At 38.4% G+C, this 18,226-nt stretch overlaps 1 protein-coding gene across 1 annotated transcript; it reads left to right on the forward strand.

Moving 5' to 3' along the window:
• Positions 1-1,046: 1,046 nt before the first annotated feature.
• Positions 1,047-18,098, forward strand: LOC120730047 (periphilin-1-like). Its single transcript, XM_040026142.1, has 10 exons — positions 1,047-1,229; positions 1,433-1,498; positions 3,223-3,299; positions 3,817-4,047; positions 4,175-4,236; positions 8,173-8,229; positions 8,632-8,795; positions 10,885-10,961; positions 11,734-11,868; positions 17,406-18,098. Coding segments are annotated over exons 2-10 (999 nt in total). The 5' UTR covers positions 1,047-1,229; positions 1,433-1,497; the 3' UTR covers positions 17,601-18,098.
• Positions 18,099-18,226: the final 128 nt, after the last annotated feature.

Raw genomic sequence — 18,226 nt, forward strand, 5'->3', positions numbered from 1 at the left:
ACATTTCAACTATTCTACTACTATGTAAGTAATAGATATCTATAAGTATGGACATGTACATGAACACATACGTACAAATACACATACATCACATTATTTATTATTGGTTGATTTTTTTCTAGAAGTAAATGATCTCTTAAAATCACTCACACACACACAAACACACAAACCCTAGTAAAATATGATCTCCATCATCTATGATGATTTATGTTGGCAAAATAAGTGTGCATTTTCGTAAATGTCTGTTTTACTTATCTATTTAGTGTATTTGTGAATGTTTATGTTACTGTACTCTGTGATTTTGTTTCATTTTTCACACGTCCAGTCTGCAAAGTCAATGCACACAACTAATAAAAAAAACATTAAAAAAAAAAAAAAAGGCAAAATGAAAGCAGCTGCATCGAAGTGAAGTAATACATCTCGTATTTTGTTTCCTGCAGCAACACAATAATAAACATTATTTCAGATGTACATCTCAGTAGTTTCTTCAAAACTCAACACTTAAAAAAGTGATTATAATAACAACTGAGGGGAGACCTCCATTGTCCCCTCTTTCAGAGTTAAAAAAAAACAAACAAAAGTTGTTTTCTTGAGAACATTAGGACTTATCCACATTTACACTTACAACCCTTTTCAAAAAACAATGAAACGAAAATGAAATGAAAATGAAGAGTTAATTGAAAGTAGGGTCCTGAAGGTTATATTTGCAACAACAAATATAAGAGTTTGGTAAGGATGAGATTTTGGAGGTTACTGTAAGAAGAGGAGCTGTTTTAAACTCAAGGAAGGGTAGTATCATTTTAAGTAAACACTCTTTAGTCACAGGTTTGGTTTAGTCTTATTTTAGTCAAAAATATAGCTTAAATGATTTTCTTATTAAACATTGCAGAGAGTTTAAGAATAAAACAAATCAATGACCATTAAAGATGGTTATCATGTAGGACTAGGCTTATTATACGGTATATAACGTAAATTGTATTCTGATTTGTGTACTCCGGCGCGCTAGGTGGCGCTATGAGATGGCATGAACGTTGTTATTAAATTTGTTCAAAATAGAAAATAAGAATCAGTGCAGGGTGCTGCTTTGCAGTGTTGCTGGGGTTGTTTTGGTTTTACTTTTGAATAGTTTGGACTTTCGTATAATTTGTATCTATTTATGGGAGCCTTTTTGCGATAGGAGGATTCTATAATGTGGACGTCGCGGTGAGAGACATAGAAATCACTACTTGGTGAGTTTCTGAAGACCTCGCCTCATGTGTTAGCTTAGCTAGTTAGCATTGGTAATAACATAGATAAAACAGCTATCTCCTTGATTTAGAGCAGCATAATACAAAAAACTGGCAGAGTCACGTATTTAGTATTTAACAGAAATGGCCTTATGATGTGGTCTCGCATGGTTTGCTTTCCCTAAATACTTTTTTCTTTCTTACAGGTTCATCATTCGCAACTGAAACATCTTGAAAATACCAGACGGAGAACCAAAAACATTCTTTTGGTAGTAAGTAAATATACTAACTTTTCGGTGCGTTACTGGTACATTATAATACAGATCTGAGCTCATAAGGGAACGTTTTTGGCTCTTCTACTGTGTTCAGTGCCCTGAGCAAGTTCATTCGAGACTGCGATATATTGTTATGCGTTTCTCAATCTCTTAAGTTTCCAAGGATGGATTCATTTGTCTCTGTCTGTGTAGACGCTCATCCGTTTTCTTAAACTCTTATCAAACCCTTGACCAATTCACTGGTGGTTGGAGCCTGTCCCAGCTGACAGAGGATGAGAGGCAGGGGAGACTCTGAACAGGTCACCAGGCATAATAGGACTAACACAGATTTACAGATAACAAAACACTCTAAGATCCACATTTACTAATCTCCAATTAACTCAACAGATGACTTGACTGTGGTAGGATACCGGTGTAAAGGGGGAGCAGGCAAACTCCACACACAAAAGGCTCGAGCTGAGCTTGGGGTTTTATCCCAGAGTACTTACAGTGCCACCCTGTGTTAACTTACATGCCTTATTTCCTCTAGTTTGATGAGATGGGATTTTGCCAAACATCAAGTTGTGATTTAAAGCCATCAGATCTCTGGATTTAAGCACTCTAGTCTTAAAAAAAAAGACAAGAGAGAAGACAAGAGAGACACTTGTGCATGGCAGCTGCAGGCTTCAGCACAAATTCTCATTATGTGATAAGTCATCCCTTTGGCCATCAAAACCATAAAATCTAATCCATAAGCAATGAACATTTGCATGAATCAGTCTAGACTTTAAAGCCTATTTTCACCAATGTTTTGATTAGCAGAAGACCCGCTCTGCCTCCTGAGCTATAACTACCCTAAATGTTTATATGTGTGGTTTTCAGACATATATTGTAGAGTCTGCTTGAAATGATGTCTGTGCCAAGAACATCACTTTTGAGAACTCACAAAACACCATGAAGTGAAGTTTTTTTCTAGTCTAGTTTTTCTAGCTAGAATAGTTTGAGAGATCATCAGGCATCCATTTCAGCTTTCTTTTTTTTTCTATCAAAAGTCTTTTTATTAGACAAAGGTTTGAATGCACTGTATACAATAACGCAAAATGCTTCAGAATTTTCCAAAATTTCAATCTTGTTCCCACCCTGACCCTTAAAACAACAAATAATTGCCCAACTAAACCAAAAACACAGAGAAAAAACAAAACAAAAAACAAAAAACAACAACAAACAGACTCATAAAAGAAAAGAAAAGAAATTAAGAAGGGGGGGGGATGCACTAGCATCCTCTGCTGCACCAGCGTTAGCACAACTCTCGGCAGTAAGGTTTTTCTCGGTTTGTCTCCTTCCCTTGGACATCCTTCCAATGTGACACTCATAAATGACCCGAAAAGTTCGTGTCTAACAGCAAAACAGGGCTCAGAAAGTAAAATTTTCAATTTCAGTTTTCTATATCCTGTTCATATCACACTACCTGATAAGGGTTGTCTACAGGCTGGGTTCCCTGAGTTTAAGAGGAGTAGTGAAAGAATCGTGTGTGTGTAATCATCAAACCTTTTTTTCCCTGCTTTACATAAAGAGTAGAATATCTCTGATGACGAGAGATCATTGATGTATTAAGATCATTCTTTAAAACGTTGTCTTTATTTTGGCTGACTGTAGAGCAATGTTATAATAGTGTCTATATTGATAAACAGCTATTTAATCCTCTTTTTTTAAAATGTTTTTTTGTTGTTGTTTTTTTGCAGTGGCATATCGACATGGCCGAAAATCATTTATTAGAGAAGCATATGAAGAACACTTCTTACCAGTGGATGGAAGAGAGGTGAGAGGATGTGCTTTTCATGACTGTGTGATGTGATGTGCTTTAGTGAAAAGAATTTTATTAGTAGAAATCTCTGGTGTTATGATGTTATCATTACTATAGTCTTGTAGACAGAGTATGTAGTGTGTTGATGAGTATTTGACCACTTTTTAGGAGGTCAGTGTTCTTTCCAAGTCTTTTGACACTCAGAAATTTTAGACATGTTTCTCTTATTCTATTTGATGCTGCATTATTAAGGATAGTATGAAAATGAAATGAAAGTGTACTTTATTGATCCCCGTGGGGAAATTTCTCTCTGCATTTAACCCATTCACTCAGTGAAGCAGTGGGCAGCCATTGGGCGCCCGGGGAGTAGTGTGTGGGGAGGGTACCTTGCTCAGGGGTACCTCAGGGTAGCTGTTCAGGGGAATCGAACCCCCGACCTTCCGATCGTGGGGCCACCACTCTACCTACTGAGCTATCCCTGTGTTCCCTGTGTATGCTCTGAAATGTCAAATGTGTTGTGCTGTTATTTCAGGTGACAGTTCAGCGGGTTGTAAATATTGTCGAAAAGAGGTCCCACATGCCACGGCCGGGAGTGGAATTAGACAGAAGATTTAATGATGATCAATGGTATGGAGGTCCTCGTGATTACCATGATGGAAGAGGCTATTCTGAGGACGGCAGTTATCCAGTGAACAATCAACGAGGCTTTGATGAAAATCTCAACTTTGGCAATTTCCGTAGAAATTCCTCTCCCCACCAAAGTGTACGATTAACTTGATTTGCAAGTGTGGTTCAGAAGCCTGAATCTGTGTTGTGTTAAATCTGCATTTGTGGCCTTTCGCCATTAAAGTTACTGAAATTGTGATTGTGATTTTTTTTCTTTTTTTCAGGAGGCACCGTATTCTCAGCAGTGTTATAGCAGAGATGATTTGAGGCATCAGTTAAGCTCAAGGTAGTATGTTCATTCTTTTTGTTTTTTTTAAGGTATTCAATTTGTCAACAATTTTTGCTTTTTATATTTCATCTTCATTACTTTGTGTCAGATCTCAACTCTGATGAATTCTTTGTGTAATACATTGTATTGACCACTAGATGGTGGCAGAGTTCTGTCTTTTAAAAAGTAAGCCCAATCAAAAGTTTGAACACACCTTCTCATTTCATGGTTTTTCTTTATTTACATGACTGTTTACTTTGTAGATTCTAACTGAAGGGATCAAAACTATGAATGAACACATATGGAATTATGCAGTAAACAAAAAGTTTGAAAAACATCCAAAAAGTTTCTTGAAAATAGCCACCCTTTGCGTTGATTTCTGCTTTGCACACCCTTGGCATTCTCTCGATGAGCTTCATGAGGCAGTCATCTGAAATGGTTTTCGAAGAGTCTTGAAGTTGTTCCCAGAGACACTGAGCACTTGTTGGCCCTTTTGCCTTCACTTTGCGGTCCATCTCATCCCAAACCATCTTGATGGGGTTTAGGTCAGGTGACTGTGAAGGCCAGCACATCTGGTGCAATACTCCATCACTTTCCTACTCGGTCAAACAGCCCTACACAGCTTGGAGGTGTGTTTGGGGTCATTGTCCTGTTGAAAAATAAATGATGGCCCAACTAAACGTAAACCGGATGGGATGGCATATTACTGCAGGATCCTGTAGTAGCCGTGCTGGTTCAGTGTACCTTCAGTTTTGAATAAATCCCCATCAGTGTCGTCAGCAAAGCACCCCCACACCATCACACCTCCTCTTCCATATTTCATGGTGGAAACCATGCATGTAGAGACCATCCCTTCACCTTTTCTGCGTCGCACAAAGACACAGTGGGTAGAGCTAAAGATTTCAAATTTGGACTTATAAGATTAAAGCACAGATTTCCCCTGGTCTAATGTCCTTTCTTTGTGTTTCTTGGCCCAAACAAATCTCTTCTGCTTATTGCTTTTCCTTAAAAGTGGTTTCTTAGCAGCTACATCAGCAGACACTCTTTTCTCGTTGGCCACTTCGACATACCACCAGTTTATAGGCCCAAGCCTCACTTTCAAGGAGTCATACCAGGCTACAGAAGGGGACAAAGGCCACTAGTGTCTACTCACTAAGTCAGACAACCCCACCCTGAGAGGAAAAACAGCTGGACACTCTGTCCACAGTTAAACACCCACCCACCCAAACACACACCCATATACACATACATGTCTCTGACACTCTGAGCAGCAGGTCTTATTTAATTTCTGGCCTTATTTTCCTAAAGTTCCTAATATTCCTAAATGAATATTAGATAATTTCAGGTTGTCATTTAATCTTGAATATGTATGATGCAGTAATTCTGTTAGGTGCATTTTATTTAAAGTTTGTGAAGGAATGCCTGGCATTAAAAAAGCATTTTGCCAGCTTAAATTTTAAGCTCATATATCACATTTTTAAATTTGCCCCTTCTGTTTTTTTCATGCTGACACTGCTGGATTGCCACGTTAGATTTATCACAACTTGTAAAATGCTGACAGTGACATTGTAGATGAACCTCAAAACGAGGCATTTCGGTAAAATTGTTTTACACCCAGAATGCACAGAGTGGTCATACAGTATGTAGTACAACCTGCCTTCTGTGTAATTCTAAACTAAATCTATAGTTTTTGATTAATGAAAAAATACTTTAAAATCAAGTGAATATTTTCACAGTTAGTTACCAGATTCCCCACTTATATCAGTCTCACCCACTGCACAACAACTAAAGAAGGAATTCTGTACTGTTTAACTGTAAAATTACGAAGACGCCCATTTAGGGCTTTTTGATATATCGATATATATCGGATGACGATATAAAAACATCTATCGTTTCATTTTACGCTATCGTTTGTTTCGTGGTGTCGCAAAATAAACTGTTTACGGCAATATTTTTTTCATCGTTCTGATGGTCACTGTAGTGGTTATATTAATTTCTTAAAGTTCTCTCTTTCTCTTATATTTTATATAACCACACTGCGGACGGACAAGCGCCTGTTTTATGCGTTGCGGTTAGCAACAACGACGGTAACACCATCGCGTGTCCACTTGTTTATGTTCCACATAAACCTTTCACAATAAAGCTCAAGATCCTGTTGAGACTTTTGAAAATAAACAGAATCACATGAAAGAGCAGATTATTTACGGATGAGAAGTAAAAAAAGAGCCGCCAGGTGCTAAAAAATAAACCTTAGACTCAAACGTTAGAACAAGCTTTCCCCCGCAGCACGCCGTGTAATAAATACTCACAAAGAAAACGGCGGCCGTTACAACTTGTGTCTAAAAATGTATAGTTTCATGCATCGGTTAAAACACTCGACTCCAGGTACATGATGCGCAGCTGGAAACACTTCCCGCAAGTCGAGCTGCCCGAGATTCACAGAATTTACAGAAAATGTTACATTTTTGTGATTTATATCGTTATCGGACGATAGAATTCTTATATCGGGATATGAGATTTTGGTCATATCGCACAGCCCTATGCCCATTTAATTTGACTTGCTTGTGTAATTACTGAGCCTTTACGTGAAATTTGGATCTGTCAGATGTTTTCTGTGAGTAGAAAAGGAGGGTATTTTAAACAAAGATTGCAGTGACTAAAAATTTCAGTATTGATCCTATTTGTGTCACAATGCATAGCCAAGAGTTCTGTCAGTTCCTCAGCAGCACTGGTGTAGTATTGCTCCACAATCAGAACTGTGTAAATGAAGTGTTTAGTTTAGAGAAAGTTTATGCTTCTGGTTGTTCTGCCAAGGTACAGCTCATTTTTTTGAGTCATTTCATCATTACCAAAGAGCTGGAAGTCAGATTCGTTTTATGTAAAGGTTACTAACGAGGCCAAGCTGACAAATGTAAAATTACTCTTACAATCCCAGCACAAGATATAAACTCTAGGTACTCTTTGCTCCGTAAGACCGAGCAGGACTCATGCAGACGGGGAATAAAGACACAGCTCAGGCACTAATTAGTCACTCTCTAAATTAAAAGTTGTCTGCGTGGATAAATATACAAATTACTATTATTACTTACTGGAAATTATACATTTAACTCTTGACTATAAGAATGAAGAGCACTCATGTGCAGACATGAACCTTTGAATGTATGTCATTTGTCTGTGAACGCATGTCTGATAAACGCTTTACTCTCTTTTGTTGTTTTCTGACTTCTAAATAAGATACACAAGCTTTTTTTCTACCTTTAATGTTTGTTTTGGACTGCATAAAATGACAGTGTTTGGCAAATGGCATGCCAAGTCTGCTACTTCAAACGGGCCATGAGTCGTAAAAGTTTGAGCCCTTGTTAGACCTGCTTTTTGTTTGAGATGAGGATTGGGTTCAAGCAGAGGTCGTGACAGCCAGGTGCCTTTAAATTGTTCTGGAGGTTATTTGAACACAAGCTTTGAGTTTGGAGAATTGTGAAGTCGATGTGTAAGGAACTATGGTGATTTAATTATGCTGGGGCTATCAAATGTTGCAAAAATGCTCCGAAATTGTATTTAATGGTAAATAAAGAACAGATTTAGTGTCAGTGCGTTCTTACCGTAGCTACAGGCTGCATGAAATTGAGGACAGATCATAGTGAGGGAAGACCATAATCAGTCCATTTTCCAGCCAACAGTTGCTTTTGCCAAAGTGGAAGATTGCCTTAGTTCCAGAAATTTATCAGTACCCCACGGAGTCTTTCAAGTCTTTTTCATTAGTTTTCCTGCTTCCATCACCAATCTGACGGAGTCACTGATGCATAACCTGCACATTTGTTTTTAATACCAGCAATCGTAACTAAAATAGCATTTTGAACTCAACTTTCATAGATTACGTTAAATGTGCTTCTAACTAAACTGCTTCATTCGCTAGTGCTTAAATCTGCCTTTTTTTTCTGTTGTGTTCTGTCTTAGAAAGAGTGGTCGAGGACACCATTTTCGCAACAGAGGTCGGGGAGGCCCTACTCAAAGGTCAGTGCGCGACAGAAAAGCCAAGTCAGTGCCCTCACGTGCATTTCTGGGTGTTGACATCCTCTTAACTGTTTGCAAACAAAGCTTGAATTTGGAATATGAATTACGATCCAGTCTTGATGCATGTTCAGTTATTCAGATAAGGAAACCACAGAAAGTCGATTCTGTTCATCTGGATGTAACATTGTCAGTGGGAAAAACATTTTGTCACTCATCCAAGTGGCTTCTTTTTTTGTTATCCAAGTGCTACTTCCAGATGAACACAATCTGGGATATCTTTGTGGGATACATTGCAATCAGTTATATAAAGAGAAATCCAGTTTGCCTTTTGTGTAATCCTTTTCATACAGTAAGCAGTTTGTTTGGTCACCAGTATTTATGGCATTAGTTTGCTCTCCATAGAAAGGACCATGATGAGTATAGGAACCCTCAGCCTACAGTTATTGTGCGGGATCGCTCTCCTGGAAGAAGGGAAGGCCAGCCGCCTCTTCGTTCTGGATCAAACATCAAAAACTTCTCTCCTGATGGGGACAAAAGCTACACGTATCAGCAAGGACAGCAAAAGCGTAAGTGTAAAAATAGCTCATTTTAATGATTTTGATAATGCCCGCATACAGATTCACAGCAGGATTAGCTAAAAGATGCCAAAGGAAGTGTGTGTAGAGAGAACTGGTCACCAAGGGTCGGTCTATGAAAACAATACCTTGATATTCACATGGATGATCACAGGTTGTTCAACGTCACATTTGCATTTGAACTCTTTCTCATAGTCCACTTTATGTGTATAGTCTAACATCAATTCTTCTCCTCTGTTTTCCACTTTGATAAATCAGACCTAAAAGTTGAACTTGATCGTGTGACCCGGTGTGGCAGCAGATAGTAGGACGTCTAATAACAAAGCACATTCTCTGATTTTGCATGAGAAAAACCTAAAAGCCCATTGATAGGTCGAGAGTTGTGAAGTTGCCTTGCCTAATACAGCACTTTTTGTGCAACTGTTATATCCTTTGAAGTGAAACTAGAAATCACTCCCAATTTTACAAAGATAATTAAAATGTCTAAACAAATTAAGCCACTTCTGGTGAAACATCTGTTTTTCAGAGGTGGTGTGTAATGTGTGGGGTCAGGGTGTGCTGAAAAATGTTAGGGTGGTAATTAGGCTAACACCAAACACACTTTCAGAGGCTGGGAAAAGGGTACCCTTAGCTTGGGGTGGTTTGGCTTTGGCTCTACCCTGACCTCTTTTTTTAGTCAGAATGTATTAAATACACTAGCTTAAAACTGTCTTCAGAATCACACTGGGTGTGTCATTTTACTCAGTTTCACTTTTGTGACTTTTATAGGCTTCAGAAATATCATTTTCAGTGCTGAGCCAGTGAAATTTATGAATGTTTTAAAGAGATCTGACACAAGCAGAGTTATTAATTTAAAGCAAGAAGTGTGGACAATAATTTCTCCATTTCTTTGATTTCTGAGAGGCTTAAATGTATTTATGTGTTAAAAGCTGAGCTTCGTGTTCTACAGCCCTTTGAAAATGTAATAAAACAGTGAGAAAACAGATGCACCTCCCTGCTCCACTACCATCTGGGATGTTAATTAGAGCAGCACAGCAAAGTACTCAAAAAGGGAGTTTGATTATAGGGCACACTGGGCTTTGTCATGAACACAAAAGGTTTAGTTCAAGTACATTTTTACAGTCAATTGTTGTCGGGTACATATAACAAATTTTCTCACATTCTGAAATAAGCAATACAAGTACACTTACTTTATGTAGCATTTGGCTGTGAGTCTAAAAATGAGAACTATTCTGCATTAAACTACTTCCATTACATGAATGTTTGTGCTGTGTTTTTATATGAGCAGTTATAACATTAAACTGCATATGGATTATGGCAGACTGGCGCTCATGTAAGAGTGTGTAATAGCCTACAATAGCTTTAGGCTGTTATAACTAGCTCTGCATTTAACATGGTTCTTTATTATTATAAGTGCTTGACTTTCACACTGTAGTTTTTCTGTTTGCTCTGAGCAACATTATCGCAGTATCTAACCTTTTTGCGGTGAAAGTTGGTGCCATCTGGAGACTCCATAGTCCCACAGCAAAACACCAATTAGCTTTCATCTCAGATCAATTAAATCAAAATGAGAAGTATCCTTCATTAAAATAAACAGCTAGCTTCTATTTGTTTTTTTGTTTGTTTTTTTCTAGACACACTGGAGCCAAAGACGGCAATATTTCAGTTTAGACACAGCTGAACTCCATGACCACTATTGTGTAGGAGGCTCCAACAAGGGAGTATTAAAAAAACTGTGACTTATACTTTTCAGCTGCTTCATAAGGCTGTGGTAAATTGTTCACTGTGATAAGTGAGGTACTGTCTCATGTCTCACTGTAAAAACAAATATACCTCAAGGATATCTTTTAAAAATATTTTGTGGTGTTTTACCATTATTGGGCATTATAGTAGGGAGAGTTCGGTGTCTTTAGAAAAAGAAGACTAAACAACAACAAAAAACCAGGTTTTAAATCCTGTATTTATGGGTACTAACATGTATTTTTTGGGTCCCTCTGTGTAACATTAGTCAGATGTATGATAGTTATCTCAGGATGCTTATCTGCTTATTTTCTTACTCTAATTTTACTTTTCTCTGCAGATAAACCCAATCTGGTGACAAGCCACACTCCCAGCAGCTCTGTGGAAGGGTCTCCTCACAGTTCAGCATCTTCAAAGGTAAAAGCAACATTTTTGAGAAGGTTCAAATAGTTGTGCTCTTAAACTGAATGCACTGACAAATGTGGTAACAGCTGGAAAAAGTGCAGGTAACGCAAGCTATGAGAAGATGTTACAGAATATCACTTGTACTATTGCATTGCAAATACAGAAGAGGAAAATATTTGCATTCGGGGCTCCTTCACAATTTATATCCCATTACGATCTACATATTCTTTTGGTTTATCATGGACATTGAGCCAAATGAAAGTTCTGTGAATGCGTTAATGAAACCTATCAATCTTAAGGATGCATTACTCAGATAAGGAGGATAAAGAATATATAAATTATGATTTTAGTAATACGTTTACATAAATATAATAAGTTTCCTTGGTAATTGATTTCAATTCAGTTAACAGAAAACTCAAAAAGTGTGCATCTAGATTATTATGGGTGAAACATATTGTATAACATTTGTGGTCATTGTGCAAAAATCTGGCAGCTCCATCAGCATGTTACTGTAAAAATAATAAGCAAAATTTGCTCTTTGGTTCACGGACATTAAGGTTGGGTTTCCTTTAGGTTATCTCTGTAATCAGAGCGATATACCCTGTCTGGTAACCTCATTTCTGTTTACTGTTGACATGTGGCATGCATAATTAGACACACACGAAAACAAGAACTCAACACCTGTAAGAGAGCAAAGTTGTCTCCATTTGAAAGACTTTGAAATCAGAGCCAGTTTCAAAACGCGGTGCCCTCGGCTCTAACCCCTTAACCTTTGGCCCGCCAGGAAAAAACTTCAGCATCTGCAGCGGAGTCGGAAGAGGCGGCGGCTGCCAGCATGGAGCCAAAGCTGACACCAGAGCAGGACATCAAGGCTCGCCGGTTGGAGGCCATTAAGGCGAAGGCTCTGGAAATTGAGACGGTAGTAAGATTTCCTCCATGAAACTGTCTACCTTCTGTGAATTCACTTTACTTTATATGTTGCTTTGGATAATGTAACTAAGGGTAACCACAACTACCTATATGGCTCTTTGCTCAGGCTGACCCTTCATTATTCATTCGTTATATCACTGGGTCTTTAATACGACATCAACTAAAATCTTTTTGACCTTAAAGGGGTGAGATTATATTTCTGAGATTTTACAGGAAATAGAGAAATTAGCTTAATTGCGTATTGTTTCAGGATACTGAACCGCCTGTTGGCCAGTGAAACCTTCAGACTCGATTCACTGTAACTCGTTTCTCTCACTTTTTTTAAAGCCAACTCATGACTGACTTATACACCACTCAGATCAGCCAGTTACAGAGGACATAGGCACAGGTTCAGGAAAGAAACTAAGCTGATGTTGTAAGTTATTAAATACCAAACGTATTGAACCACTTTTTTTAGCTGGGACATGCTAATAGGTTCACCTCAATGTGTGGTGGCCTGTTGCTGTACATGTTTGAGTGACTTTATGCTTGACTTTATGTATCACTGTAAGTCATGGAGCAATAAGTACAAGCTATGCCTCGGCTTGTTGTAGCTTATATGTGAGAATCATATTTTTCTTGTAGAAAAAGAGGATGAGTAAGCAGAAAAATGCTTAGCACCTCAGTTTGCGATGCCTCTCGCGGCCTGCTATTTGGAGTTGCACTTTTTCCATCCCCTTCATCACTTTACACTACAGTACTACTTATCTATTCCAGTTAAAGCAGTGCAGGAATTGCCCTGCAGGATGCAGGCGGCCCACACACAGTGTGGTACATCTCTTGGCATTAGCACACACATGCTTACCCTGCCATTTAAAGACGTGGCGAGAGGCAGCAACCTCAACTGCGCCTTTACTGTAACATCTGCCACAGGCGCAGTCAAAACCACATGGTGCTCGGTCACTCTGAAGGAATGCCGAAATGAGCCGATCAGGTAGCAAGCAGAGACGGGCCACTGAGTCAATACACTGGTTAAAAAAATGTGTTCTTTTTATAAAAATGTTTGTCGTTTCAAAATGAGCTTTTTTTCTACAAGTTTTAATCATTTGTGGACATCCCTGCATGAGGCTCATTCAGTCACAGATAGATTTAATGCAGTGACTCATTGCATCCCAAGAGCTTATAACATACTGTCTGAAGCCATCATAGGGAGGCGATGGCCTGGGAGGTAGAGTGGGTAATGTGCTTATCAGAAGGTTGGTGGTTCGAACCCTGGATTCTCCAACCTTCATGTCGAAGTATCCTTGAGCAAAATACTGGACACCAAGTTGCATCCATCAGAGTCTGAGTGTGTGAACATTAAGTTAAAAGTGCATAACTCCTCTTTTTTTTTCTGTTGCAACAGATGGGCAGTGGATCAGTTTATTATTCTTTAAAGTGACCACAGAACAAGTCTGAACATGTAAAATAACAACAACAGAGTAGAAACTTAGAAAACATCCATATTTCAATATCATACCAAAGCTAAGTGCCTGGGAGTGATTTTCCCTAGAAGTACATTCATCATCTCAATCAGCCCAAATGAAACATATCCATTTCAACTATTAGCCCCTCCATTGAGAGGTCCGGTTTGCAGCTTGAGTGATTAAAATGGCTCTTTTAATATCCCCTAATGTGTACCAGCCCTCAAGTCATTACCCTACTTCCCTTATTATGCAGGACCCCTGCCTGCATCAGTGCTCATTTGAACAGAGCCTCACTAAACATCCATGTGAGAGCTGTATGTATAATTTCACTCAAAGCCTTTACTTCCCAGCCCCCACACACTATTCCACTGCACACTCCTGTCTGTATGTTCACAATCTGGACCTCCACAAACATCCGATTTGGGCAGAAGCCTGCTTTTTAAGGCTCCTCCTTAAGGCCCCTAGTGTTGCCATTTCTCCTGGGGCTCCGGTCCGTCCTGTGTGGGCCCGTAGTATCAGGCTTAAAAATCAGCCCATAGCGCCCACTCCAGAGAAGGAACTTAGGCAGAACCTCACCGCAACCTTTACTCACAACATTAAGAGCATGCTGAGGTCAGAAACACACTTCCTATTAGTTCATGCGAAATAGAAACATTTCTTATAGAAATAATAGTCTCCCCACAGTTGTTCAGTATGTTGTACATATACATCGGTTGTTAATCCTTCAGAAAAATGAAGCATTCTCAAGTCTGTTTTGATTCTTTCAAGCATGAAAACGGTGTCTGTGGGATATAATGAAGTGAAAATGTAATTACTGCCACGAAAGGCTGTAACTTGGGAAGAGCTCAGACATGGCTTTGTTTTGAAAGATGGCAAACAAAATCAATCCGAAGGCGATTAAAGGGGTGGGATTGGTGCGTTGGGCATTATACCACATGTTTGTGTCTCACTTAGCCCATGTTTCCTCTCACATTTGGACCAGGCTTTTTTTCTAAATGATTTTTACTTTGTGCAAATGTTCAAGAAGGACAGATCTTTTCTTAGGAGATAAATTTGTTAGTAGAAAATAGTTGCAACTGTTAGAAGGACAAATGGTTTTGTAGGTCGACAGAGAAAAGGGGCCCACGCGTTGCTGTATGAATCTGACCCTCAGCTTAGTGGCCACACGTGTCGTGAGTCGCTCACTTCCTTGTGGTCGGGTTGAAGTCTATCATTATGTGGGGTTGCAAATTTCACATGACATGATCTGCAGACATTAAGACATCCGCCGCAGTCCAAACATCTCCCACAGTCTGGGATATTTCTGTCAGATTCATTCTAAACAGCCTTCCCTTTGTGTGTATGTGTACAATGCATATTGAAATACAGTGATAATAACCTATATTGCATCAACATTCATTCATAATAGTTATTTACTCACCTAATATTTGATTAATTTTTCCTTTAACCTTGTTTCAAATCATCTAAAGCGAAGAAGGTGTGTTAAAGATGCGAGAATGAACAAATAAGCGAGAATTAGGCATCTGAACATGCTGTGGCTGGTTGAGCTGTGAAGTGAGAGAGGAATGATATAAAAAGGATAACTAAAGAGGCTGTAGGCAGTTTTCTTAACTTAATTGTAATTATCAAGAACAGCATACAATGAAGGCCGTTCATTTTCACTCTCCAACTTTTGTGTGTAATTTTCACATAACGTTTTAACCAGACCCAGCGCCTGGGATTTTTTCCCCTCTCTAACAGGTTCGCTCAGTAGCCTCTTTTGCCTGAAAACACAGTAAATGGCTCCCATGTGGTGATCTGTTTCCATCCATATTGTTCAGGAGTGAATGTTATTCTTGTTTCTTTGACCTTTTCCGCGTGTTTAAAGCCCCACCTGGCTCAACTCCCTCTCAGATTTTGACTGTGGTAAATTTATATTTTTTAAATATTCTAGATTTACAATAATGACAGTTAAACGATTTAGCAAATTACATATTGGAGACACATAACTTTTATTAAGTTCTCAGCGGGTAAGGTTAGGTTATGGCAGTAAATTTCTAAATGCTTCAGACTGATGGATACACAATTTTGAGTTAGCCTGACATTACATGATATGTATCTAGGCAAAGAAACAGCAGCTGTGGTTTTTAATTTCCCCAGCACTGACAGAACCCTGGAATATAGTGTCTAACCGGTTAACCTCACTTTCTGTTTAAGCACGGACACTGATTTAAGTTGACAGGCAGCATTTTTTCTTTTCAAAGTTAGCGAAGCTGATGGTGTGTGTTTTATTGTATTTTAACAGACTGATAATAGTAGATGAGATACAGTTGGCTAATTTTAGTTCAGCAACTAATGCCTGCACACCCCACAGTCCTAAAATGGCTTTGTGGTCTGAACATGACACAGATAAGTAGTACTTCTAACATAAGGATGCTGAGACTGTTTAATTAAGTCATTACTTTAAAGAGGTCACGTCTCCAGACATGTGCAAAACTGAGCAAGGACTGTCTTCTGTTAGATCAAGTTGTTATCAATAGTTGAGATAACCAAAAAAATTGAAAACTAGCTAGAAATGATATTAATTTTTTTTTTTTTTTTGCACTGGCTGTATTTTGATATATATTTGCTGCTTGATCACCTGCAGAGTGGCTGTTTCAAGTTCTCCAGTGACCGTGATTGTAGATGTGATTGCGGCTGAACTCTGGAAGACTCTGATGTCCCATATTCCTCCTTAACAGGCTGGTGTAGCCCTAAACCTCTGTGCAGAGTCAGTGAAGGGCCTTGCATTTTGCCATTTTCCCTCAGGTGATAAAGATGTTGTCAGCTTGCACCTGGGACTCCAATAAAGAACTTAATAGCTGTTTTGGGTCGGCAGTAAAATCTCTATGGGACATGAGAGCTTGTTGCAATGTGGTGTGAAAGAATGCTGCAGTCAAGTTAACATAATCTGACACCTCATGTCCATTTTGTTATAAGCCGACGTGCACGAATGTAGGTTCACATTCACGCACCTATGTGATGAATACGGGAAAAGTGGGTTCATTAAGTTCACAGGTATCCATGAGCACAGTAGTTAGACTATAATTTAAGCTACTGTCAGTGTTCACTTTGTATTTGAGGTTAGTTACTTAATCATTTCTGTTCAGACGGCTTATAAATACATCAGTACATTTCAAGTGTGTTCTGTTTTTGTACATACACAGTTTTACTCTGTTTTATGTGCATAACGAACAAATTATTTATGTTTATATTTATGTTGCACTTACTAACTCAACCTGGGACTTAATTATTAATTTCAAGAGTAAAGTATACATGTTACATGTATGAAAACCTACTTAGGTTTAGTTCTAATTGATTTCATTGTGTAACTACACATCCAAACGACATCCTTTGCTTTTCTTGTAATTTGAAAAAAAAGAAAGATCCGTTGCTTTTAAAGCCAAAAGACTCAAGATTTTATTTTGAAGAGGCAACGAGAAAAAAAAGAATCAAAGACTATAATATTCTTTTTTTTTTTTTTTTTTTACTACTCACCACAGCAAAAAACGGTCTCAATCTCATCCTATTGCTAGCATCCTCTTCTGTCACATCAACCCTTCCACATGTCCTCCTTCATTACATCTATAAACCTTCCTCTTTTCCTCCTTCTTGGCAACTCCATATTCAACATCCTTTGCACAATATATCCACTATGCCTCCTCCTCACTTGCTCAAACCAGACTTGTGTCTCTATTTTGTCTCCAAGCTGCTCGACCTGAGCTGTCCCTCTGATATTTCTAATCCTGTCCATCCTGGTCTCTCTCAGTATAAACCTGAGCATTTTCAACTCTACCACCTCAGCTCAGCTTCCTTCTTAGTGCCACTGTTTCAGATCAGAACAGGATTCACTTCTGCCTTTTAGACTTTCTTTTCATTCTTGCAGCTATCCTTCTCACAAATCAGCCCTTTAAGATAAGGGCACAGTTATATAACATTCAAATAGAACAATTTATTATGTCTTTATAATGTGGCTTTGGTTTTGTTTTGTTTTGTTTTTTATTCGTTGTGTCATGATATTGCATACATAATGACATTCCTGATGTGATTGTTTTGTTTACAGCATTACAGACAGGACTGTGAGACGTTTCGCACGGTGGTGAATATGCTGGTGGAAAAAGAGCCCAGCTTGGATAAAATGCTGCAAGCACCACTAGACAAAAACCTGCTGGAGATCAAACAGCGTTGCCTAGATGCTCTTAGGAACTTTGTGAAGGAGCTGGATGAAGTAATAGAGCAGCCGGACACCAAAGCGTAAGCCGCACATCACTAAAACATAGAGGAGATAGAATAGAGTTTCAACACTTTCCATTTGAAAAAAGTGGAAAAATGTTCCATGTGCAAAGTTTATCTAAAGTGTTTAACTATTTTATATTTTTACTGTGTTCTTCAAAGAACAGTACTGGCAATTTATTTACACAAAACACTCATGTACAGTATTATGTGCAAACAGGATCATTGTGATAGAAAGGGGTATGTTTAAAACTAGACTGAATGACTGAAATGCCTATTGCATTTTGGGTCAAAATCAAGTTTGTGAACTGACATATAACTTAGTGCTTTTTTATTTTTTATTTTTATTTTTTACCATGAATTGTGTTGTCAGAAACATAAAATGTTATTGCATTTATAATTGATGTAAAGATAAACATGTCATCATTTACACCAGCTAGAAGCTTGGTTAACATTACTGCTAAAATCTTCTGATAAGGAAATTTAAAAAAAATAAGAAATCATGAAATGTAGCAGATAGAATGATTTTTACCTTTAGCTATGGCTACAAGTGCAGCTGAGACCAACACAAAAACAAGCATTATCCACCAGTTATCAAAGGGTCCAAGTTCATGATGTGTTTTACTGGTGCAGGAGAGTGCATTTTTTAGG

This window comes from Simochromis diagramma, unplaced genomic scaffold (genome assembly GCF_900408965.1).
Source record: "Simochromis diagramma unplaced genomic scaffold, fSimDia1.1 OVJJ01000293.1, whole genome shotgun sequence".
In the NCBI taxonomy this organism is placed as follows: Eukaryota; Metazoa; Chordata; class Actinopteri; order Cichliformes; family Cichlidae; genus Simochromis; species Simochromis diagramma.